This window comes from Thunnus albacares, chromosome 5 (genome assembly GCF_914725855.1).
Source record: "Thunnus albacares chromosome 5, fThuAlb1.1, whole genome shotgun sequence".
In the NCBI taxonomy this organism is placed as follows: Eukaryota; Metazoa; Chordata; class Actinopteri; order Scombriformes; family Scombridae; genus Thunnus; species Thunnus albacares.
Genome location: NC_058110.1, coordinates 13087456 through 13114093, shown reverse-complemented (window position 1 = coordinate 13114093; position 26638 = coordinate 13087456). Strand labels below are relative to the sequence as shown.

The 26638-nt window shown below is 38.8% G+C and overlaps 2 protein-coding genes, 1 long non-coding RNA gene and 1 other non-coding gene across 5 annotated transcripts; 3 read left to right on the top strand and 1 right to left on the bottom strand.

Annotated features, from left to right (window-relative positions):
* Window positions 1–700: 700 nt before the first annotated feature.
* On the top strand, window positions 701–6769 carry LOC122983139 (SH3 and cysteine-rich domain-containing protein 3-like). Its single transcript, XM_044352918.1, has 13 exons — window positions 701–1035; window positions 2062–2102; window positions 2660–2738; window positions 3468–3621; window positions 3741–3838; window positions 4026–4086; window positions 4258–4355; window positions 4539–4608; window positions 4875–4924; window positions 5068–5150; window positions 5337–5388; window positions 5535–5672; window positions 6002–6769. Exons 2-13 carry the CDS (start codon window positions 2095–2097, stop codon window positions 6107–6109), a joined length of 999 nt encoding a protein of 332 aa, XP_044208853.1. The 5' UTR covers window positions 701–1035; window positions 2062–2094; the 3' UTR covers window positions 6110–6769.
* Window positions 6770–12282: 5513 nt separating this feature from the next.
* Window positions 12283–12396, bottom strand: LOC122983244. Its single transcript, XR_006403635.1, has one exon. It is a non-coding gene; the product is annotated as a U5 spliceosomal RNA (small nuclear RNA).
* A 304-nt stretch (window positions 12397–12700) lies between these two features.
* On the top strand, window positions 12701–19864 carry LOC122981680. 2 transcript variants are annotated; one of them, XR_006403290.1, is made up of 7 exons: window positions 12701–12867; window positions 14525–14670; window positions 14774–14935; window positions 15185–16133; window positions 16490–17819; window positions 18697–18747; window positions 19462–19864. It is a non-coding gene; the product is annotated as an uncharacterized LOC122981680 (long non-coding RNA). The 2 variants fall into 2 exon arrangements; XR_006403289.1 differs by having other exon boundaries at window positions 15185–17819.
* A 693-nt stretch (window positions 19865–20557) lies between these two features.
* On the top strand, window positions 20558–26510 carry LOC122981678 (neurexophilin-2-like). The gene is made up of 2 exons (XM_044350341.1): window positions 20558–20748; window positions 25309–26510. Exons 1-2 carry the CDS (start codon window positions 20662–20664, stop codon window positions 26149–26151), a joined length of 930 nt encoding a protein of 309 aa, XP_044206276.1. The 5' UTR covers window positions 20558–20661; the 3' UTR covers window positions 26152–26510.
* Window positions 26511–26638: the final 128 nt, after the last annotated feature.

Sequence of the window (26638 nt, the reverse complement as noted above, 5' to 3'; positions counted from 1 at the left end):
CACACTCCATTTATGAGGTATTTTAGGTGAAGACAGAAAAATGAAACAGGTCTTGGTCAAGTCTAAGTGCACAGCACAATATAACATATCCCATAAACAGGGCAGTAGCCATGATTTTAGAAAAAAAAGAAGTCACGTATAAAAAGTCACTCTGTGAATTCTTTGACCAGTCACCAAAGAATTCAAAAGCATTTTGCATTTTATTTACTTGTTTACCTTTTCAATTTCCATAAATTCTATCTCAATTCTTGATGGTGTAAATCATTTTTTTATATTTAGTTGAAAAAATATCAGAAGCAGCCTTAAGGAAACAACATACGTATGTGTGTAATTGTAGAATATAAACCGAGCCGCAGCTCATTCAAGCCCCCAAATGACCAGATTTATTGCTGAGGACATGACCTTATTGTTTTGAATTGTATCTGCAGTCCTGAACTAAAATTATCTGATGAGATGTTTAATGATAAGGTGACACACAGGTTTGTGCATTGTTATTGTTTCTGTTTGGTATCCAAGGGATAAAAGGACAATGAGTGTGTATCTCTGTGTGTGTCCCTGTTGTCTGTGAAAAAGTGGGACAAGGGGAAAGAGGTGTGTATACTGTATGTGTGTGAAGAAGACAGGGAGAGAAAGTATCTGATTTCCCCTCGTCATCGGTGCTCAGTCCGACGTCCGCCAGCTGTCCAAAACAGTCATCTTGACACATGAGTGCTCAGCTTGGCACGCACATAAACACACATACAAATACACATACAAAATCACAGATAAGTACACAATTACAGACATATGCTCACACACTGAGCCTGAAATCACTTTGGAAAATCACCTAAAAGGGACTGTAGAGGGAATAAAGAAAGGGGCCCAGACTGTGCTGGACACAGAATCCTGAGGGCCTAAAGTGAGGACAGCTGGTTTGTTAGACTCAGATCCACTGACCATACAGCGCTTCAGTCATCGCCAGCGGGTGAAGAACTCATTCAGAGATTTACCCACCCACTGGATTTCTTCTGCTATCTGTCTGGATTTTGACAACAGGTATGTCACATTTTAAGTTTTCAGTTTATGTTATTCTGTTGCAAAATGTTGCAGCGCCATAAAAGTGTTAAAGTCAGTCACTTTATTCAATTTACCTTTAGTGGGTTACAGTAAGTTGCATCAGCTTTGGAATATTAGTTGAACAATTTCCATATTGAGAATGTTTGTACCGATTCATGAAGATTGATTTTTACTTCTGTTACACTTTCTGAAACTTTTCTCTTCTTTCCCTGACTGGCAAAGGCAGCCACATTTAGCTGTGATGAGATTGAATTTCACAAACCTAGAATAGTTTGGGTCAAGTGGACAAGTGCACTGTGTGTGTGTGTGTGTTTGCAAGTGCATAGCTACATGTAACTTTTTATGTCGTGTTCATACAGACACAAGAATACATCCATCTGTTGTGCGTTCACAGAACACGTTTGTGTCGCTGAAACAGCAGTGTTTGAACCAATCTAGTTTCCAAATCACAAATATCATATGTAATTCTTCTGTAAGTTTTTTGTATTATTATTATCCTCTTATAGATGGTAAAGGATGATAAATACTGAGCCAAAATCAATTTAATACATTTTGACTGGCTGCCATGTGAAGTCCAACCTCTACACATGACAAATATATAGCAAATGCTAAATATCACCTACTGTAATTTGCTGTCTATTTGTGTTTGTATGAAAGATGCACAAATGGCTTGTGGTGCTTGTTGATTTTTACCAGTACTGGCACATGACAGTTTATATGAGAAAAGACACAGTATAAGAAAAATATTTTTATATTGTATTTGTTATTTGAGGAAGACAGAAGTTTAGTTCTTGATTCACAGTTTTTTCTAGGAGCATGGCCTACACAATTTACTGTTGTTTTTTTTTTGTTTGTTTTTTTGGGCAACTGTGCTGCTTCAAAAACACATGAGACAAAATCCTTTAACCCTTAATTTAACCATGATATCATGAATTTTTATTAATTGTTGCAAAACTTTTCACAATAATTAGCTTGAGAGAAAACTAAATACATCTGTCTTTGTAGGTGGGGCAGTGCTGATATTGTCCACCCAACATCATGGACCAGTGAGTATAATTCCTTAAATTAGTTAAATTACATGTGCAATAAAACATATATTGTTTGTCCTAGTTTGCCTGCATGCACCTCCTCAACATCTCCGCAAGTCTCTTGAAGTGAACTAAATTTTGCATCAGCTGAGGCTGAAAAGCACAAAAACCTCAGAAAACACTTTAATTTTCTGAGTTTTTCTATCGTCAGATACAATGATGATGAAGCAACTCCATGTTCTTTTGACAAACTGTATCACATGAGTCTCCCAGAGTAAATAATCAACACTCAACTATTTTAAGGTGGAATGGCAATTTGACACTGGCACAAAGCCTGTCAGTCACATCATGTCCGATGGAAACCTTGTAACTCCAGCTTTTATAATATTCATGTTGACATGTTGTGTTTTTAACATCATTAAAGATTTAAGTGTTCACCTACAGAAAATAAGATTTCAAATGAAAAAAAAACAAAAGTTACAACTTTTCACATGAAAGTAAAGATGTGTAGCTGCGTGATCTGATCTCACTTGTGGCTTTGTGTTCTTTTCTTTATATGTGTGTGCGTGTGTTAGAGAGGATGACAAAAACTCTGTGGATATCCATGACAACCCTCCAGTTCCTGACAACGTAGTGAGGGAGGATGGAGACACTGTGAGTGACAGGACCATGTCAAACCCCCACTGTTAGAGGTGCCATTCCCGGGCAGTTTAAAATAGCCACCAGCTGGCACAGGAACGCAGTGCGGCATTGATCGGAAAAACACGAGCCCTGACTTAAGTGTTTCTGTCTTTTATTCCCCCCTGTGGGTTAACATAACACTGCTGGGGGATGAACTACATGTGACTATTTAGACGCTATAAAGTGGAATATAAGGCTGAACAATGCAAATCTTTTCAAACATCATATGATATAAAAAACCTGTATGGCCACATCCTTAGAATAGTACACCACAGTTATACTTAAAAATACGTTAAACAACACTTTAATGATAGTGCTCATGTATGATTTGGGTTGTATGGTCTTTCTGCAAGAAGAAAATGTGCAAACTATACATAAATTATAGACTCTGGAATGGTCATTTTTTCTGGTGTATCAATGTTTTAGCACAACAAATTTTATACAACAAAACTCACAATGTTGAATTTACACACTGATTTTACATGACAGGGATATTAAAATAGACAAATAGTCAAAAAATAATTTATTACTGTCCCTTTCTGATGATTGCATTGTTTTCCATACATACAATATTATTCACATGGACTTAATCCACATTATCAAATTTCTTCCCCTCTGCAGGCAGCTTCTTGCAAAGCATCAAAACGATGATCATGGATTGTGTTTTTGAAATGGCTGAGATATGTCTTGTTGTGTCTCCAGGTCTATTTCATATATGAAGAGGAGGTGGAGGTGGAAGAGAAGGAACCAGAACCAGAAGAGCCCATTGTCCGTGTCAACGACAAACCCCACAAGTTCAAGGACCACTACTGCAAGAAACCCAAGTTCTGTGACGTCTGCGCTCGCATGATAGTCTGTATGTATTGGAAATTACATCAACAACATCACACGATTCTTTCTTATAAATGTGCTATTTATACGCTTCAGTCTTGGTTTCTGACAGGCCCCATTGCTGTTCCTTTGCTTAATTTTCAGTGAACAACAAGTTTGCTCTGAGGTGTAAAAACTGCAAGACCAACATCCACCATTCATGTCAGTCCTATGTTGAGTTCCAGAGATGCTTTGGCAAAATTGTGAGTCCTATTTCTTCTGCTGTCGTACTCTGGGAATGAAATTACTTCTTTATAAAACAACAATAAATATACAGTGCAATAGCCACTATATGTATGAAGAGTCCATATTATTTTACCCCTGGTGATATTCATGAATAAAAATGTCCTGAAACATTGAAACATTGTGTTCTCTATTTGTTCCCTATAGCCGCCTGGCTTCAGAAGGGCCTACAGCTCCCCCTTATATGGCAGTGACCAACCAGATCCAAGTGAGTCCACCGAATGCTGAATGATAATGTGTCCTGTATATCTAAGTTTCTTAACCTTTTAATCTATTCATTTATTGTTCGTGAAAGAGTAAAGTCTATGTGTGAAAGTGTGCGCTTTAATTATTTGTACTATTATTTAATGATCTGTCTAACTATTCTATCCTCAACCAGACAACCCAAACCTTCACGACCCAGTCTTTGACACCCTGCGGGTTGGAGTCATCATGGCAAATAAGGAGCGCAAAAAGAATGAAAATGACAAGAAAAATGTGAGCGAACAATATATTTTCAATGACATCATGTAAACTAAAATTGATTCACTGACACCAGTGAATGAATCCTGACTATTAAAGCAAATACAATCTTTTAAAAGGGTTTGAAGTATTATATTAATACATAGTCAAAAAATATACTTGTGTATGATGCTGATGTTTACAATGTTTATCCTCAAGATGATGGTGATGATGGAGGAAGAGGAAGAGGAGAACCATCAGCCCAAAGAGAATGAAGAGGGAGGAGAAGGTACAGAGAAATATGGTTACTCTGTTAGTTGGGCCCATAATAATTACACAATTTGAACATATTACTATGTGGTTAAATAAAATAATTTCAGAAGATATTTTATGTCGTGAAACTGCTTTAAAGTTCAGGGAAAAAAAGAAAATAACCTACCCAAAAACAGAAAAAACATGAAATGATTTGTTATTCATTTCTAAGTTACTGGATTTAAATCCTTCATCACAAGGCACAGACTTTATTGATGACTCTGATGTCTGATGTTCATACAGGGAAGCCTGATGATAAGAAGGAGAAAGGAGGAGACAAAGCAGATGACAAGGTGAGAAAAAGTGTTCAGTTTTACTCTTAAGCAGCTCCAGAGGACAAAGGCCCTGATCTACCAGCTGTAATACTGGATGTGCACATATTTTTGTTATAAATCAGTCATCATTTACAGTAGAATCTGTGCTGTTTTGTCAACAGAGTAAAGGCACATTCTCACAGTCCCACTATTACCTGGCTCTCTACCGCTTCAAGGCCATAGAGAAAGACGACCTTGACTTCCAGTACGTTTGAAAGACACAAACACGTCCCCACATGCAGTAATTACATACAGTATAAGTATTAATTATTATATTTATTCAATTAAATTTACTTTCATAACACACCACTACATTTTTTTCATTTTGATTTTTGTAATCATTAAACAAAAAGCAGCAGTAAAAGACATTTATTTTGTGTTTGTGTGTTAGCCCTGGTGATCGGATCACAGTGCTGGATGACTCCAATGAAGAGTGGTGGAGGGTGAGTCAAACTTTTAGCCTTCATCTGAACATTTAACTTTGTTCTTTTAGTTTGCAGTAAACCGTGTTCGACCCAATCCTTCCTTGTTCTAGTTCTTTAAAGTTTCTGCTGAGGATGAACTCAGAGTCTGCTCACTCTATTTTCAGGGAAAGATGGGGGAGAAGACGGGCTATTTCCCCACCAACTACCTCATAAAAGTGCGCGCATCGGAAAGAGTTTTCAAAGTGACTCGCTCTTTTGTAGGGAACAGAGAGATGGGACAAATCACACTGAAGAAAGATCAGGTAATTGCACTTGTGTGTAGTTTATATTTATTAGTGTGTGCATAACTGAACAGGCAACAATTCTCTCATCGGATTTTGCACAAACACTGTACAATGTTTTTGTCTTTAGAGCTCACTAATGGAGTTGTAACATAGTTAGCACAACGTCCTGCTGTCCAAGAACATTGCTAATCTCTTCAGTGTTTTACTAACAAAATAACTGTTGTACCCTCAAGTTCAGCACACACAAATGGTGCATTTATCAATCTGCAGGGGTCTTTGCGAGAGTGTTTCAACATAATACTGATACTGATACCTGTTGGGGTGTGCTGTGTCACTCTGTGTTTCAGATTGTGGTGAAGAAAGGAGATGAAAAAGGCGGCTACTTGAAGGTCAGCACTGGACGCAAGCTGGGCTACTTCCCCGCTGACCTGCTGGAGGAGATCACTGTGACATAAAAACCATGATACACAGTGAGAGGGCCAGAAAAACACTTTAAATATCAGCACAAATATCAGAGATGTCACTGTTTGAGAGATCCTCTTTCAACAATTTTCTATATATGTTACCCTCAAAAGTATCTAGATTTGCTCTTATGGTGTCCGTCACAGCAGAGGTGGATTTGCTGTATTTGTGCCTTTGATACAAAGTGGAGCATTAGAAAAGAGATGATTTCATAGCTTGAAAACCTTTTCATTAATACGTACATTTGTAAGTTGGTAAGAGACAATCAGGAGATGTATTGGCTTTGTTGTGACTAGCACAGTAATACAAATGGTCAGTTACTACTTGCTGATAATAGCTAGGACTGAGAAGAGGTAGAGAGAACCTGGAGAGTCTTGTAAGAGGTTGTGAAGCAGTTTGTAAATGGATATGAAGGTTACAATTTACAGAGGCTTACTGCAAGATTTGAGAAATGCATCAGTAAATGTCTGCATTAGTTTGGCAATACATCATTTAAAAGAAGCGGACAATGAGAGCTTCTGTTATATCTTGAAGCAGTAAAGCTTGACCAAAAAGAAAACTCTGATAAATAAGACAGCAAATTGGAAACTAATGGGTGTATGAAAAAATGTAAGTATAGTATAATGTGTTGTCTAATAAAATATTTAACGGCGTGTTGGTTACCATTTGCAAGGCTCCTTTATCCTTTACAGTATGATTAATACTGTCGAAGCTTCCAAGCCAAGCCGTTTGAACATGTACACAACTTTATATTGACAAAGTGCAGAGAACATTTCCTAGATTTGGTTTGTACATAATTCCACATGTGATCTTGAAGAACAGAAGAAAAACTGTATGACAAAGAAACCCTGCAATACTTCTCAAAATGGTTTCAAATGTTTGCACTAATTGCTGCTGATAAAATTAGCTGCATGCTTAGAGTATAAATCTTTCTATTAAACCTGAAGTGCACTTAAAAGCTGTCTATGAAACTTTATTTAAAATGTCCCCCAAAAGGGGGAGATTTTATTTTAAAAGAGTGAGATGCAGAGGAACCTCTCTTGATGGAATTTGCTGGAACAAATGTTTCCTTATCAGAAGTGGTTGCACTTTCCTTACAATTCTTTTTTTTCAGATCTGGACCTTTGACTTTCTCTAACTCTTATCTGCAAATTGGCTAAACTGGGCTGGTCGAGATGGGCCTAACTTTACACAGTCATGCAATAAGTGCAGTAGCTTATAGTGCCACTTGACATTGAAGTAATCCAGGTCACTGAAGTATATAACCTTACCTGCACTGGAGTTTGAGCTCACATCATTTACTGTGTTTAGACTAGAAGCTCAACTCCAGTTGTATCAGATCCAGGTTGGATTTAGTGTGTGATTATTAAGTCTGGACAAATCATGCAGCTGCAAATATCCTTATTAATGAAATGCAATTTGCATCTATTTACATTTTTTTCTCCATACATTTACTGATATCTCCTTCCTCCTTCAATTTTCCCCTAATCTTATGATGGCCACAACTTTAAAGAAATACAGGGAACAGTTCAAATAAACACAAAATCTCATGTTGTTTTTTTTTATTTTTTATTGCAACACGTCTAACAAAATATAAGATGCCACATAGTGTTATGAGTAAAAAACACTAAGTGATAAAATACAACCAAGGCTTACAAATTAAAAATACAAAAAATAATATAAAAAAAATTCTCTGTGAAAGATCCAGTGTCTGATGACAAGGTGCCCAAAAAAGGGTTGGTGAAAAGTTTCTATGGAGCATGCAGAAGATTATTTTCACCTCATTCATGGAGACAACAAGCATGAAACATAAATAACACAAGAAGTCTAGCTTGGAAAGGTTGCATACATCTCTCCAGAGTTTAAAACGGCTTACTCTAGTATCAGAACCAGCTCTTTTGCATCCCAAAGTGAACTTAAGACTGTAAATCCAGCTTTATTCATATATTTTCTCTCTATGCATACGAGTTTCTATCTTTATGCACTCTTAATTCAAGGTTTCAGCGATAACATGTCAAACAGAGGAGCATCTATAAGACAAAGTACAGCATCTTTCAGACATGAGAACACAGTTATTCAAATTTACCCAAATTGTACTTGGTGAAAACCAGCTGCGGCATGTGGACAGGGAGAAGTCTGTAATCAGCACCAACAACATCTCTCGCTGTGTTCAAGAGCCTCTCGGAGGAGACGCTCGTCGGTGGGCAGGCCAAATATTTGATGGCCACCCGAGCCAGTGCAGGACATTGTGCCATCTTTGCTGACCAGTAGGAAATCACTGGGTCTGAGGAGAGTGACTGGGTGCTGCCCTCTGCTAGGTAGTTCTCCACTAAACATGATGCTGTCACTGTCTTTGACAGTGATGCTGTGTTATTTGCGGTAAGACTCTGCATTGCACCCCAGAAAAGGCTCGCTGGCTTGCTGCTGGTGCCGTCTGATTCTAGCAGCCCACCTGATGAAGGACCCGCCTCACCTGCTGAAAGCATGCCGTCCTGCTCCAACACCTCCTCAACCTCCAGCGCCACAGCACCTTTCAGCCTGTCATAATCCAGCTTGCTGAGCAGCGCCATGGGCATGATCTTAAATCTGGGGTCTAAGAGAGTGGCTTTGAAATAGGTGTTGATGGGCATTTCAAAGACATGTTGAAAGTGTTCCTCAAGGTGGGTCTGCAGTGAGACAACTAGTTTGCGAGTCTCTAATAGATCGCTCACGTCCTTATTTGCTAAAAGTTCAGTCAGTGAGGCTCTGAGGGCCTGGATGCAGGGGATCACAGAGGAGATAGATGTCTCATCTTGGCACACTGTGCGTGTTGCTTCTTCAAATGGCTCCAGCACTGTCACTATGGCCTCCATCAAAGTCCACTGATGCTCTGAAACGGACCCACCAAGGTTCATCACTTTGGCCATGGCATTCAGTGCCTCCTTCTGCTCCAGCAGGCGCTGCAGCATGAACAACGCTGTGTTCCACCTGGTTGGCATGTCATGAATTAAGGCCGCCACAGTGAGGCCAAGTTGCTCCTGCATCTCATGCAGCTTAGCTAAGGCTTTATTTGACATATGTACAGTGTTGGTGATTTGTCTCGCTGTGTTAATTACACTAACTACACCATGGCACTCTTCAATAGCGGCTGTTACAATCAAGTGTAGGGAGTGAGCCATGCATCTAACGTGCTCAAAGCCGCTTTCTGACATGGCTTTCACCATGTTGCATGTGTTGTTAGTGACAAAGAAGCCAACAGTAAATCTGTGTGGTACCATAGTTTGCCAGTCTTCAACAAGCTCCTGGAGGTGCTGCAAGATATGTGCTGCAGTGTGCTCTGTATCGATGACTTGCATATTCAGCAATGCGCTGACGCGTTTGTGTGTCACAGCCGCAAACCCTGATGTATTCTGTACAATCCAATGTCCTGTAAGAGACAGGTACGAGCTGGTTGAGAACTTTCTGCTCCAGATGTCAGCTGTGCAATGTACAACATTGCCCTCAATATTCTCAAGGCTGTCTTTAACTTTAGCTTTCATTCTTTGGTGCAGTTGTGGTACAACTTTGTGGCTGAAGTGAATGCCTTTAGGAAGTGTGTAATGAGGAGCCACCACAGTCATGAGTTTACAGAAACCTTTGTTCTCCACAAATGAATATGGCAAAAGATCCATGCAGATCATCTCGCCCACACTTTCAGTGATTTCCTGGTTTATTGAGTGATTTGTTGGTAAGGCGGGATAGGAAGGGTTTGGCTGTGATCTCTTGCCACTCTGGATGGTACGGATGCCTACCACATTGCGATGTTTGTAGTGCATATGATTGTGCATGGCACTGGTGGTGAGATGTGCTAAATCCTTGCCTCTGCTCACAACTCTCTTGCATAAGTTGCACACCACCTTGGTGAAATCATTATCACAGATGGTAAAATATTTCCAGATAACACTCTTATTCCTCCTTTGCTTTTTCGTCGGTGGTGTGCCAGCCATGTGTTGTTGATCATCATCCTCATCGGCAGTAGCAGTAGCAGCAGCAGCAGCACTACTGTCAAACTCTGTTAAGTCTTCAGTCTTGACGACATCATCAGCATCCATGACTGGTCTCAACTGAGGACAGATACTAGTAGCCTTCTTCTAACTACAATAATGATCTGCACCTTACACGATCATAAGATTTTAGACGTGGATCTATCTCATCTGGTCGACTTCTCCTTTCTGGTCCAGGAGTCCACTGGTCTCAAAACGTGTGATAATTCAGAGTTTATCGTTTCTGTGAGGGCTCCTTCTCTCAGGAGGAACGACTCTGACTGTCAGAGATGTTTACTGTAAATCCAAGATTGAGAAAAACACTCTGCTACAGCCTGATTGTGCCAGAGGACGAGCGCTCTCCTGTTTCAGATGAAATTCGACATTTTGTTTTGCTTTCTTCTTCTTCTTTTGGTTTTATTGGCGGTTGGCAAACAGCTTCCGGGCGCATTACCGCCGCCCACTGATCTGGAGTGCGGACTAAAGCCTCCCCCCAAAACTTCTATCAAACAAAGGATTATAATCAAAACAATAAATGCGATAGTCATGATTACATAATTATAAAGGAAGCAAATGAGAACAAAATTAAATGAATACTGTTTTGCTTCTTCTTTTCCCCGAAAGTATTCTTCCTCTTTCCTGCTGACTTTACACCGCCGGGTCTTTCTGCCCCCTATAGGCGATTTGGTGAAATGCAGCTACTCACTTTCAACCCCATCCACACGTCATAGTCATGCATGTCATTTTTTACATTTTGAATTAGTTTCAAGTTCCTTTAAGCAATATTTTTATGTCGATATGTAATCGATATGCAATCAAATTGATATACTATGTAATAATATAATGTAACCCAGGGCAACAACTTAAAATGGTTCATCTAGTGAAAAAAGGGACCTCAGTGAGATACATGTATGTCCGGCTGCTGCAGAAACTAAAAAGTTGATATAGTGGGGGGTTTGTATGTTTTAATTCTTTCTTGGTATGGTGATGTGAACATTTATATGATATAAAATTGTCAATTGAAATGTCAAATTTAAATTTGTCATTGAAAATGTCACACTCACTGTTCTGTGCAGGATATTTCAACATGGTTAAACAAAAGAAGAATCAACCTTTGTATCACTGAAACTCAAAATCAGTACTCAAATTTGAAGTTAAAGTCTGCAAGAATTCATGACTTATTTTTCTTTCTTTTTCCCCCCTCATTTTTCTTTTATTTTTAGCAATAACATGTGGCAATGTAAAACCATTACCAGCTGTTGGCCTGACTCAGTTTAGAAACTGTTTTCCAGCAGGTTGCCTGCTGTCCCACAGTGAAGACAAAATAAATAATAAAAAAAAGTAAAACAATACAGGCAGATAATAAAAGTTAACAAGTTAGACAAAGAATAGTCTTCATATATATATATACACACATCAGGAAGAAGGCCCCCCATGGAGGGACAAGCCCCTACACAGCATATACCACCAACAGATAGAAGAAATGGCTGATATCAAGAAATCCTGCCAGTGGCTGGAAAAGGCTGGACTGAAGGACAGCACAGAAGCACTAATCATGGCAGCACAAGAACAGACACTTAGTAAAAGATCAATGGAGGCGAGGATCTACCACACCAGACAGGACCCCTGGTGCAGGCTGTGCAAAGATGCTCCTGTGACAGTTCAGCACATAATAGCAGGGTGTTAAATAAATCATCCATGACTGGATTTGTAGAGCCAAGACAAATGTTTATTAAATGTGGTTCTTTATGTTGTACAATGTGAGGTGATGTAGTTTGAGTTTGCCGTCTAGTGGTCAATTATGCTTAATACAACTAATTCAGCGCTTGAAAACTTCGAGGGCTGTTTACATTTTTACTTTCTGTAATGTAGATTCTTTTATTACTATTTTATGTTTTAAAATATTTGTTTGATGTTGAGGTTTTGTTTTAAAAGCAGTGACGAGATAGACTAGTTACAAATGTCTAAATGACGTTTTTTTTAAATGAAATCTGGTAATCTGATAAAATACAACAATTACGCGATATTTCCAACTAACCAAACACGCCACCTCGTCGTGAAGAAAAGTCTCATGTGTTTCGTAGTAATATTACAACGAGCACTATAGTATCTCTACGAGAGGAGATCAATGAATCACTTTTTATTTCTTTTTCACAAAGTTAGAAAGCCCCACAAACGCAGGGCATCAAAAAATTGGGTGAAACTCTTATTGTTCCTCTCCACGGAAATCTTTAGTAAAAGGCGAAAGATTTATACGATCTGAAGAGAAACAAGAGTGTACTGATTTTTTGAGTTACCAAACAGCCCACCCGGTTCTCCGCCTTAACGTCCTCACTTACGTTGCATTATATATACAAATACTATGGTTAATATTCAGTGGGATTAAACTTCAAACAGAAAAACCTCCAATAATCGTAACAAAACGCTGTCGGTGACGAATAAAGTAAAGAGTAAAAACAGTTAGAGTTAAAACTGCCATCCGCGCGCTATGCATTGTGGGTAATATGGCGACCTTAACCACGCCTCTGGTTTTTTGAAAAAATCATTTCAACATTTTAAGAAACGTATTTTTTTCTTTCGCCATTAAGACTAGGTGAATCTGAAACAGTGATACAGTGATGTGTTTTCCCACAAGTTGAAAAGTGTTACCGATCCTGTTTACAGACGTTTATTCGTGCGCATGCGCAAACAAAATAGCGACAGCACAGTGAGTCAAGCGAGTACTCTACTTCATTATCGGCTACTTTCAGGTACTCTTATCCATTTCTAGCTGGCTGTACACTGTACGACAACCTGTCCTAACAAATTAACATTTTCACAAGAATTTCTAAGCGTACCTCGTCCATGTTCCCTCTGTTTATCTTAAACAAAATCAGCATTTTAACCAAAGAAACGAAGACACGATGACTAAAGCACAGTCTAAACACGGCCTGCTATCAAACTTGATGAAAATGATATTATATGGTCGAGACATTAATAAATTGTCATATGGCCATATGAAGCCAATTATAAACCCTGCCCTGAACGATGGAAAAAACAAAAAAAGTCAACATGATCCAGAATAATTCTCGTTATATGACTCCTCTGTTACGATGGTATATCAGATGTAAATAGTCTTCTCTGCCGGCGGCCTGCAGGTAGCGTAATAATGTTGGTCTTCTTCTAATATTTCGTATGAACCACATCATGCCATATAAATCTACTAACACCACAATTATTACCCAAAGTAAATGCATTGAAATAGTAACATATATTTATACTTATAAATGTGAGCAATATAAACTTTTGCTTTTGAGAACCATAATCAAGATGACAGCAGCCTTGGCTCGGAGAACGTTACTTAAGGTTCACAATTTTCCAAGTCTGTCTTAAAACTACAGTCAGGAGCCCAAATGAACATTAAAATAAGTTTTCTTGTAATAATTCCTCCTGTTCATACTGACCATTAGAAGATCCCTTCATAATGCACTTACAGTGTAAGTGATGGGGACACGATCCACAGTTCTCCTTCTGTGCAAAAATGTATTTAAAAGTTTATCTGAAGCTAATATGAAGCTTCAGTCACAAACACAAAAAGGGAATTTGATGCTAAAAGGACTGTAAATGTGGCAGATATCCACTTGATATGACTAACTCAGACTGCGGAAGCCTTACTAGCCAGTATAAACAGGAGGAATGATTATAGCGTGTCTTAACCGCCTCAACATTTATCGACCAAAACAAAAATGGCTGCTGTAACAGTTACCATATTTGCTGTAGAACAGGTTCGCTTAAATGTCAATTTAATTGCACATTGAAAAACAAAATTTTATCCAAGGGGCATATTTTAGCAGAAATCTCTTAAAAACAGAGGTACAATTGGAAAACATTCAATATTAGTGCTTTAATAACCATAAATGATTAAATAATAAACTAACCAAGTAGCTTTCTCGAGATACCTGAACTAAACTCGACTTGCTGTGTATGTCCACAGGCTCTTATTATGTTTCACTTTAAAACAACTTGTCTGGTTGGTTGATACTTGCAGTGATTTGTTGGCTTGAAAATCCACTGATAGGGTGAGACGGTGCAGCAGAATCTCAGCAGACTTGTCTGTAATTTTATATATTTCCTGGAGAGCTCTTGTCATTTTGTCAGCCTCCCTGTGGCTAAAGTATGCGGGGACAGCACAGAGGGCTGTCAAACTGTGCCCGCCTGAGAGCTCCTTTCCCCGGGTTGATGAGTCATAATAAGGGCCAGCCAGGTGGTGAAAATGAGTGTGTGTGTGTGTGTGTGTGTGTGTGTGTGTGTGTGTGTGTGTGTGTGTGTGTGTGTGAGAGAGAGAGAGATTTATGGAGACATTGACATTGTCACATAACTGTGACAGTTAAACTGATCATATTTTTTTTTTCTATATCTTTACTGCAGTCATCATCATCTTTAGCATGAGATGTCGGCCATGAGGCCACAGAGAGTCAAGATTAAACCTAAAGAAGAGGCAGCATATTTTTCATCCTTGGATAAGGACAAGGATGGATTCAATATAAAATATCATAATATTAATTCATTCAAAGGTGAGTTGCCAAGGTATTTGTTAAAGATTCTTTAGCAAAGGCCTACTTTTAATTATTTTTTAATCTCATCACTTTTTCTGACACATCCTCTGTTCTTTATTAGGTCGAGGAGTGTTTAGTTGCCGCCACTTTCAGAAAGGAGACTTCCTTATTGAATATTGAGGGGAAGTCATAAGCAATCAGGAATATGAAAACTGGCTAAGAGTGTAACGTGATGCCCTGAAGGTTTTCATGTTGGAAATTCATTGCAATGGGAAAAAATATGGTATATGTATTGCCATAATTAATTCACAGCATTGTTTGCAAGTTTAATTTCACCTAGAAAAACAAACTCTGCTATTTTGCACCAACTCAATGTTAGTAGCAGTTGTAGCAGTAGCAGTAGCAGTAGTAGTACTAGTAATAGTAATAGTAATAGTCGTAACAGTTGTCGTGATTTATTCATTCATTCAGCATAGTGTGCCTCTGTCGTTACACTTTTACATTTTGTAATCATAATTTTTTGCCATTCCAGTGTTGAAGCAGCTAAAGACGTTGACTCTCCAGGGAGACTCGTCAATGATGATCATGTAAACTAAAACAGCAGAACGAGGACGATCATTGTGGATGGACAGCCTCATCGCTGTTTATTAGCTATCAAGGATATCAGACCAAGGGAAGAGATAACCTACAACTATGGAGACTCTTGACTGGCCACTGAAATTAAACATACAGACAGAACTTGGTTTTCACAAAGAGTTAACACGTTGCTGTGTGATTTTACCATAATTTTAACAGTATTCTCACACAAAAACAACAAGTGTGCCATGTAAAGTAATATTGAATAGTCAGCTTTGTTCAGTCACTGAACGCGTTTACATGGACACAAGTATCTCAATTATGAGGCTTTTCCTGGTTTTGATCATGTTCGGTGTATGATGTTTACATGGAACACAAGGAAATGTGATTATGCATATCCCAGTACACATGATAAATACTAGTATCCTGGTCACTGACGTATACATGATCCAGTTACTGATTACTGTGTTCTGTTTGCGTAGGCGCCTGTAATATGTTTACAAACACAAAGCAGCAATTCTGAAACCGTTAATCCAACATTCCTGTAATCATTAACCTTAAATTAATTTCTCTGTGGCCGTTGAAAACAAGCCCACTCTGTCTTAGAGCAGCCTTAACACTATTACACAGCAGCATTGCATCATGGATCTCCACCTTATCACTAGTAATGGGAGACAAGAGCGACAAGAAATATTCAACATGTCTTTTGACCGGTGTCAGGCTGTCACTTTTTCCAACGCTTAGGACAAGGGGAGCAGTGGGCGAAGATATGTAGCTGTGACTGGTGTGAGAGGGTTGTCATGATGGAGTTCAATGATTCAGAGTGGAGAGAACATTTCCACATGAGAAGGGTTTCCTTCGACCGGCTGTGTAACACAGTCGATCCGTTCAAGGGGCTGGATAAGGTGAACACATTCAACTCTGAAATCGGGATATGATGTTTACGCGCACAAACAGAAAAACGGGATATTTCAAAAACCTGATCACAACAAATACTCATGTCCATGTAAACACACTCATTGTATAGTTTTGCTTTGTGACGTGTCACATGAAAACATAGAAACGTCAGATGACTCGCCAGTACGAAGCAAATATTTTTCTTCTACATGCTTTTGTTACTGAAATATAAAATAAATGTTGTACTTCAACAGTTTAGCTTTATCATTCTCCTCTAAAGATAATTGTATTGTTAAATATCAACAGGTACAGTCTTGTTGTGCCTTACTGGTTATTTAATGGTATTTTCTCCCTTTTTCAACAGATTTCAACAGAGGCAGATCCTCACCATGCTGTAAGACTGGGAAATTTTCATTTGGTGATCCAAGCTGTCAAGAAGGTGTCTGGGTTTGATGAAAAAAAGCACTGCTGCAAAACGCCGAGCCTCGCACTGCAGTTGGGTCACTCAGTGCAAAAGATATGTGACATCATACACTGCAGAGCTCTAATGGCAGACAGACTTTTAAAACACTGTATACCTCAAAGTGGTCTGAACTTGTCTCTCACACAGCTTTGACCACCTTGAGTGAGGAGCGCTTTAACAAACCATCTACCCTGCCTTTCACAGAAGACATGCAACGTGTCCACCAACATCTTCAAAAGACTGCAGGTTTAGCACCTGGGAAAGATGACGTCACCACAAGTCAATGGTGAACTTTACAGAGCAACTTTGGCAAAAATACTGTTCAACCGACGATGTGAAGGAGAGGTTGCAAATGTAACTAAAGGGCTTCCTCGAGAGGGACACGGCTGGCCACCATAAAGATGTTGCTGTTGGCCAGACAAAGTTTGAACAAAAACTCTGTAAACATTTCAGCCATGTGGAAATTAGGGGTAAAAGAGGGCGAAAAGTTGTCGGGTTGCTATCAGCAGACATGGTTGACTCATTGACACTCCTCATAAGCAAAAGAAAAGAATGTGTGGTTCCAGAGGAGAATACATTTTTATTCACAAGACCCCGCTGTTGTTTAAGGAGATATGTAAATGAGCGTGGTGCTCAGAATCCACATCACCTCAGGTCAAAACCGTTACGCAAACATGTTGCAACCTTATTCCAGGTCCTGAACCTCAAAAACCATGAGTTGGACCTGTGATGGCCCCTCTGCTTTGTGCTCGTTGCTGCTGTGCTTTGTTTGCAGGGGCAGGTTCCTGAGCACGCCAATTAGCAGGATGGGACACACCTGGGCCCAGGGTGCCCCATATCTAAAGTCAGAAGCGGCCAGTTCAGATCCTCTCTTCTCTCCTCCACACACTCCTGTGTTGCTTTTGGTTCTGTTTCTCTTGTTTCACCATACAACACCCACACAGTATACATTCACTCATCCACTCCCTACATGACTGATTTTACAGACTAACCCTACCTATTGTTATCTTTTGTTTGTTTTGAGTACTTTGTGTTAAATAAATTTACTTTTGTATTATTGATACCCGTGTGACTTCCCTTTTTTGCCACAGTCTAGAGCCGGGCTGTGACAGACCAAGTTGCCGACTTCTTTGGCCATGATATTCATGTCCACAGAGAATATTACAGGCTTCCAGAGGATACAACCCAGCCCTTAAAAATCTTCAAGGAAAAACACTTGAAGAGACTGAAGGTATATATATGTATATATATATATATATATATATATATATATATATATATATATATTGCTGTTAAAAGTTTAGGTTAGATTGTCATTTCATGCATTTTGTAGCTTAGTATCAAAGTTAGGATTACAAGCATTGCTTCAGGATGTTTAGCAAAACATAACTTTTTTCCCTTTATTTGCCCCTGTGCTCCACAGTTTTAAATTTCTCGTCAGAAAATTCGTAGAGTTTCGAGTTCGAGCATTATAAGATTGTGAATTAGTAATGTCCTTAAAACATTGATTGTGCAGCATGAAAAAGTTAATATTTATTAATTTTGTCTCTCCTACTATTAGTATTTTTAGTGGTGAGTTGGATGTTGCCTGGTGCGTTGGGAAGCATGCAGCCAGTAATAGCAGCACAAATTCATACAGACACCATGTTCTTTTATTTAGCAAGACAAGTCATTCATAATTCAAGAAAAGTTTCTCGCACCAGAGGGGTTGCTAATTAGTGAATAGTTAACAGGGAACGGTGATGGTGATTGGACAACTGAGCTAGTCATGGAAGATTATACTGCTAATCAAGCCAGTGGTTCCAGTACAGTATAGATATAAGGCCAAGTCAAGCTGCAGAGTATCCGCTCTTTGTTTGAGTAAGAGTAAGATGAGAGTAAATGAGAGTAAGATTGAAAGGCAATTTGAAAGTGAGAGAATGGTTTCACCACTGTGTGTTGACAACTTAAACAGGCAGTTTTGTTTTGCTGCTGAAAAGTCCTTGCTAAATATAAAGAGTTCTACGTCCATATGGAGATTTTTTTTGTTTAGTTTATAAAAGATTTGAATAAACACTAACCTGCATATAGTACATGACCTACAGTGAGCTATGCTATTCATTCTACAGGAATGGAGATAGCCTGGCAACCTGTTGAGGAACCTCCAGGGGCCTCAGATGGTACGACCCTTTATCCCAGTCCACCAGTGGCTCAATCATTGTTTGATTCACAGCATTTTGGGCCAATCAATGTTACTGAATGTTGTGGGTTTTTCTTAACTTTTTAACATTTTTAATATTCCATTCACAGATGACTCCAAAGATGAGGGGATTATTAGGTGTATGATTAGGAATATCATTATAAAAGTAATTCTATGCTAATCAATAGCAACACCAATGTTTAAAACTAAAATCAGTCTCCAGAGTAGTAATACTGTTTCAAATGTAAGCCCTGATATTGAATTAAAGAAGATCTGCTGGTGCTTGTCCCCAAACTAAACCCATCAGTCTGGGCTTTCTCATCTCATCTTAACCACTTTTTCGATTTAAACTTATATTTGGTCAAATAATTGTCCTTTACACACACATTCAACTTGAAATTGCTACCACTTTTCCGATGTCCCTTTCAGGATGACTTATGGCCACTTGCTGTAGAATTCTCTGAAGCCATTGAAAATTAATTTACATTTCTTTGGAGTTGTAGATTTATAAGCTGTAAGTGGCATAACAGTTACATATTAACACCAGATTTGGTATCAGGAGAGGAAACCATCACATCAGTGCAGCCACACTTAACATGGGTTGAAGATGTAATAAATCACATAATAAATGTGAAGAAAATGATTAGTTGACCTACAGTTTGGGTTTCCATTTACAATCTGTTTTTTTTTCTAGTGTTTCTCAAAAATGCAGATGAAGGGCTTGATCCTCGGAGGAAACAAAAGCAGCAATGGTCTCCAGCTGAGGTTGCAGCAGTGATGAGACATTTCAAAGATCTCATCAACAAGGGGAAACTAGCAACAATGATTCAGTGTCAGCAGTGCACGACTACTGAGCATCCTGCTCTAGCCAATTGCCAAGTTCAAACCATAAGAGACTTTGTCAGAAATCATGGCATAAGGAAGGAAAGTGGCAACTGAACAGTCGCCATTTTTGTTTTCATTGGTGAAGTTTTTTTTTGTTGTTGCAGGATGATTTTAAGATTCTTCAAGATCTCCTTATAGTTCAAGCTAAAAGTTTATATCTTATATGACATAGAATTGTCATATTGTGACAAAAAAATACAATTAAACTTGAGTCTTTGTTCACTGACTTCTGCGTCTGGTTGAATGTTCTTATCTATCATTTATCATTACAAGGCTGTAGCATTATGTGTTTACAATGCCAGTCTGAGCCCTTTGTTATAAAATGGTCCTCACAGATCACTACTGTAAAAGGAAAAGACATACCTGTTGTGTAAAACTATTTGTACTCATACATCAGGTGTGTCCTTTTAATGTACATTGCCTTCATTTTAGTGTTTATGTTAAGCCATATTCCATTAAGTCATGTTAGACCCTTCAAGTCACTTCAGTGACATGTTTGTGTGTTGTATAACTGCTGTCCTTATAAATTGAATTAGTCCTTATAATTTCCATTTTTGTCATAGGCGAGGCTTATGCACCTAATTATTTACTGTCCTTACAATTACTTACATATTCTCGGGTTGTTACATTTTCTGTTGTTTTTTGTGTCATCAGTTTTTGAAGTAAGATTTGTGTAGTATAGCTCATAATAGATTTTTTGATATTCATCACATCTTCACATCTTTGTGGAACAAGTGGAAAGGGGCGTCCCTCTAATACAGCAGAAAACTGGTTTGGAGAACAGTTGTCCTTTTAATACATTCCCCTGCAAAGATGGAGAGAGAGAGAGAGAGAGAGAGAGAGAGAGAGGGAGGGAGGGGGAGAGAGGGAGGGAGAAGGAGCACTCAGTCATATATTCACTCCAGATCTTGAGGGTTTTTAAGTCTCTCAAGTGAGTGTAGGCTTTAACTCAGTAAATCATCACTTGTTCAGTCGGGCAGATTGCTTCTTAGACTCTTCGACTCTCTGGATGGATAATCGTTGCTGCTGTTGCTGCAAAATGAGGGCGCTGTGTTTGAACTTTGCCATCACCTGTCTGTGGCTTCTCCCTTCAGCGGTGAGTAAAATCAGCAAACAGCCGCTCTTTGCTCTGCTCCTGAGGGTGTGTTACTCATTACTAACACAAAGTGTTGTTGTAGTTGTTTCCCTGTAAAGGATTTACTTCATATGTACTGCTAGTACAGTGAAATAAATACATTATGATTTCATTCATCTCAGATTGCCTCCTGTTCTGGTTTTGCCACTGTTCATCATAGTGCTGCATTGTTGCAATCAATCAGTCTTTTTTGTTCTTGTGTCAACTGGGTTTTTCTTCTTTTCTTAGTGGAAGGATTATGTGAAGAGAATCGATCAGTGTCAATAATTTATTAAGATATTTGTAACTGTTCTGTTACAAAAATGAGATTTCTGCAGAGTGAACAAATGTTTTGTATGCTATTGTATTATTCACAGCTCATAACAGGACTAGCTTTATAGTGGTTTTAATGTGTAACAGGGACCTTGATGATGCATTAATACATTGATGATGTATTAATGGTTACAGAGTGAATTCTCCAAATTTAATTTAAGAATTATTAGACAGGTGAGGAGTCGAGTGAAATGACATGAGCTCAGGTTTGACTCCAGGTTTGACAGTATGATGACTTGGTTTCTACTGATTTGAGATGCCACATGGATTTTAATATTGTTATTCTATTGAAAAGTTTGATACATATTTTATTTAAAGGAATTAAATTAGTACTAGTATCATATTCTGATATTATTTGGTTTTCTATATTCAAACTTAACTGAAGACTTGTATCTCACAATTTGAGAAAGTCTTGGGACTTGACCAAAGTTGACTCTTTTATTAGATGGTGAAGCTCACCCAAAAGGGAAATCATATATACCATCCTCAAATTTTTAATTTGTTCCACTCTTGTGGTCTGTAATTCTCTTTCAGGCATAATTGTGATTTAATCTTCTTTCTTAACTTTGCCTGCTGCATGAGCAGCCTGCTGCAACATCTCTAACTTGAAGTTGTCAGGTGAAAACCTCAAAGCCAAACTAATTTTGTGTTTTATATCTTGAACTAAATGAGTGCACAGCCTTTATCTGTTTGAAAAAGTTTTATGACCCAAGGGCTTAAGAAACACTGTCACTTCATTTTTTTGTGAAGTAGTGAAAAACTGACACATTTAAGGATCTTTTTAGCCAATGGCAAGAATGTTCTCTCTGTCCTTAAAATGCATACCGCTCTCAGATTTGTCAGGTTTTTCTTTTTGTCTGGTTTCTGCAGGTGCTTTTGCACAGGTGTTGTGCTTGCTTCTACTCCACCGCTGTTGCTCAGTTGCAGTCACTGTGCTGGTATCTTGACACAGAGCCAATGACATGGCTGTCACACAGTGGGCTCCAATTAGGGTAGGTGAGAACAGCACATAGCTGGAGATTTAGGCTTGTAACAATAGGCACAGCTGGAGCTCACTTGGTTACAGGAGAAGGCAGAGATTGGCACACATGGCTGGGGTGGTTAGGGGTGATGTGAATCCCACATGTCGGTAAGAAATAATGATATCCCTGGGAGCTATTTATTCAGAAATCTGGAGGAGAATAACCCTAAACCTGCATCTGCCGTTGACACATTATGATGAAAATAGAAATTAAGTCATAAACAACAAGTGCGCAGAACTTTTTGCACAACTCTGTCTCAATTCTCTAGAGGCATAAAAAAAAGTTTGACCCGTCTCCCACACTGCATCCACACTTACATTAAAAAACTGAAGTGTTTTTAACAAGAGAAAATAAAGTCTGACACCTGGACTCACCCGATCAGTAAGGTGGCCCAATTAGTTTGCATCCATAACACAGTGCATTTTGTTAACATTGTTGTTTTATGTTATATTGAAACATATCACAGCCCTGCATATCAGCTGTGCAGTGAATCCCAGAAATATCAGTCACATAAACATCCTCACTAATGACTGGATTTATTGGGATTTGTGTATTCTAATAGACACAACAGCAGGTGGCTGCCTGGTTTATAATAAGCGGCTTCATCAATCTGAACATGCATATTTTCACAGTCTCACTTCTTTTTCTATTTTTTTGCACAGTGCTATTTTTTACTGAGAGGGACAGTCTGGTATTAGCCATCTATCTGTATGTCAGTGATGTATTCCTCTCTGTTTGAGCTACAAAGAACCAACTACTGCTGTCACCACTGTGACATCTGTTACTTGCACTAATCAAAATATTTTATCATAATAAAACAGTTTAAGCATTAAGTTGCAATAAATGACATACTTTCTACAAACCTATTAGGAGTTTGTTTCTCTACATTCAGTATTTCTTTGCAAAATAAGCTGCATTGTACACAATCTCATCTATGATTTTACAGAAAGACCAAGGAAAGTGAGCTTATTTATACAGTATGTTTGAGATACTTGAATGTGAAGGACAGTAATAGGAAGGAGAACGTAGCGATACAGTTAGTGAATAAATCATGAACTGCTCTTCATTTGAAATAATAACCTGACAAGGTGAATCCAGATGAAAGCACAATCCCTCACTAATTTCAAGTATGTAATCCAAATCAATTCAAGAATGGAAACTGGGGTATTTAAGGGGATGAAGGAGAGGAGAAAGGTTAAAGAGGGATTTTTTGGGCTTTTTGAGACAGCTGAGACATATTTGGCACAGTAGGAGCTCAGCATGAAAAGGATGCTGCTAACAGTTTGCAGATTTTTACCCAGTTCATACATTATATATACTACAAATGTATATTATTTTATTTTAGTCCCTGCAGTATCAACAGTGACCTGTATGTTGCCCATGTTCCTCTCTCTTCCAGGCATATTGATTAATAAGCTCATAGATTCAGCCCATCATCAAGGTCGCGTTGAAAAGCCTGCAGAAAAAAAAGACTGAGAGTTATTACAAGGCAGTGAGAGAGAGCGGATGAGGGAGGACAGCCAAATTAAAACGTGTTAATAGAAATATGAATGTGACTACAGTATGTGTGTGTGTGGGCATGCTCCTCGTTACTGTAGTCCTTGCCTGAAGGAGATGACCTATTGATCACAGTCAATATCAAGTTGTTCTCATACCAAGGATCCGACACATCAAAGCATAATTATTTTAAACGATTATCTGCTACCTTGTAAAGTTGCTACAGTCAAACTGTCCTTCATTTGCTTCTGTCCTGGTGGTCCAGAGGCCTTCATTTCTCTTATCTTTCTTGTCACTTTCTGTACATCCAACCCAAACATGTGATACTGTATTTACTGTGTTTGTTGACTGAGGAGTTGTTTACAAGTGCCTCTATGTAATATGGAATTATATAAACACAGGTATAATGTTGTTCTCAGAGGGACTCTCAGAGTCGTGTCAGAAATATGCAAGAGAAGTATATTGGAAAGTTGTTTACTTTAGTCTCCTTGAAACTTTAACTAGCACTCTTTGAGAAACAGGATGCATCAAACCAACGCAAACTTGGTACATTGTTTAAGATGAATGATAAAAAAAAAATATGTGTGACTATGATTTTAATGAGGTCTGTCAGACATTAAAAGATAGGTTCAATTTGTACATGGAAACAGTTTTTGCTTGATGTAATCACTCCTCCTGTCCATACTGGCCATTAAGAGATCTCTTCCTAACAGGCTTCCAATGGAAAAGATGTTGGACAAAATGTATTCCAAGGTTTAACCTAATATGAGGCTTCAGCAGTCTGGGTTAGTCTAATGAAGTGGGTATAATCCAGAGTTACAGCCTTTGTAGTACAAAAATTCCTCTTTGTGTTTCTGCAGAAAGCAGTTCTGTGCTGAGCTGTGGAGCGGAACGATAGTAAAACAAAAAGGGACTTTTGTACCTGAAAGCCTGTGACTTTGGAAGATACCTGCATGATGTGTCTAACTCAGACTGGCTTCTGCTAAAGTTTAGAGTGTGTTTTTGCACAGAAGGAATGCTGTGGACTGGAGATCTTGAAATGTCCAGTATGAAATGGAAAAAAAAAACTGTAGATCAGTTTATTTATTTCTTGTGTGATGTTGATAACCAACTTTGCCCTCTGTTGAAATGAAATGGAACAACAACGAAAAGACACATTTTTAAAAGATAATTTGAAAAGATCTAATTAAAAAAAAATGGACTCATTAGCTAAAACATTTGGTACACACTGATATTCTGTGCTTTGAAGAGTTGGCTCACCCAAATAACACATACAATATAGGTGAATTAAATTTCTTTCCAGAAATAGTGTCACCGTTACCCTAGATAATCCACAGAACTCACTGTCAGCAGTTTTCATATGGACTATTTCTTTGGTCAAAAGATGTTCCAATGAAAACTGACGTCTGTGGATTATCGAGTGTGACAGGGGGAATGTTTCTGGAAATTAAAGTTTATATAATTTTTTTTAATTGTCATTTTTCAATGCTGTGAGCACCACAAACTCAATTTCATTCACCTCCAGTGTATTAATGTGGCAGTCAAAATCTCGGAGACTGATAACTCAAAACCTGGACGTTTTGGACCTGGATGTGTTTTTGTGTGTGATTTGTGTAAACTGACCCTTTAAATGGAAAGAAAAGGGTTACAAATATTTATCTGCCCTTCATTTATGTTTTGTTCTCTACAGGTCCAAGAAACAGCCAAACCCTTTGACTTTCAGATCCCACAATGGCGGGAAGAGGAAAGAGGAAGAGGAGATGCTGTAGGAGCTCCGTTGAAGATTAAACATATCTCCAAGTATTTACAGATCATCTCCACCAAACACAAAACACCTGCTTACGGCTCGCTCGGCCCTTATGGTTGGCCTCAGAACTTCTCCCAAGCCCTGGATCAGTATCTGTACCGCGCTCCTCCCAAATCCAAACCTCCCGCAAAAACCTCCCCAAAGGCCAAGAAGATCCTGGGCTGGGGCGATTTTTATTTCAATGTGAAAACAGTGAAGTTCAGCCTCCTGGTGACGGGCAAAATCGTTGACCACATCAACGGGACGTTCAGCGTCTACTTCCGTCACAACTCGTCCCGTCTGGGGAACATATCCGTCAGCATCGTCCCCCCTTCCAAAGCTGTCGGATGGGAGGTTCTGGATCCCGGAGCTCAGAGCGCTCACAGCAAAAACTCAGTCCTGATTCCAGATCTAACGTCCCATTTCCAGAGCCCCCCTCAGTCCACCAGCTCCACTCCTCCAGACCAGCAGAAGCAGCAGCAGGACATGGTGATGGTGACTGAACTCAACTGCCGGATCGAGTACCAGAGAACCAACCGGTCCAAGAAGACCAAGCCCTGCATGTATGACCCGGGTCAGACCTGCTACTCAGAAAACACCCAATCCCAGGCAGCCTGGATCTGTGCCAAACCCTTTAAGGTTATATGCATCTTCATCGCCTTCACTGGCACCGACTACAGGCTGGTGCAGAAAGTTTGTCCGGACCACAACTTTCAGACAGAGCAGAACCAGCAGCACTTTGGATGACGGATTCTGAGATGCTGCAACTGAAATATTAAACACTGACCTGTCATACATCCTTCAAAATCATGTGTTCAGTTTTCAAAATGGGTCTGAGATTGACTTGTAACTGTTTTTATACGCAGTTAAAAACTCATTTTCATGTCAGTGAATGCAGTTTGGGCGAGTTTGTGTTAATGTGTTAATAGCAGCATTCGTTTATCATGAGTTTTAAAACGTGAGCTTTGTGTTGTCTGAAACTATACTGAAACTTTGTGTGTAGTGTTTGATGAATTTTGTTTTCTGAATATTCATTAACAGAAGTGAAGACCTTTAATTCAGAATTAAATATTTACTATTTGAAAAATGTGATTTCTTAGCTCATTAATAAAACAAAATAGACAGATCTTTACGGACAGAATCATCTGTAGTTTTTGAAATACAGAGTGACTCTAAGATTGATTAATCTCTTGTTGATGTATGATTTATTAGGTATTTCCTCTTCAAAGAAGTG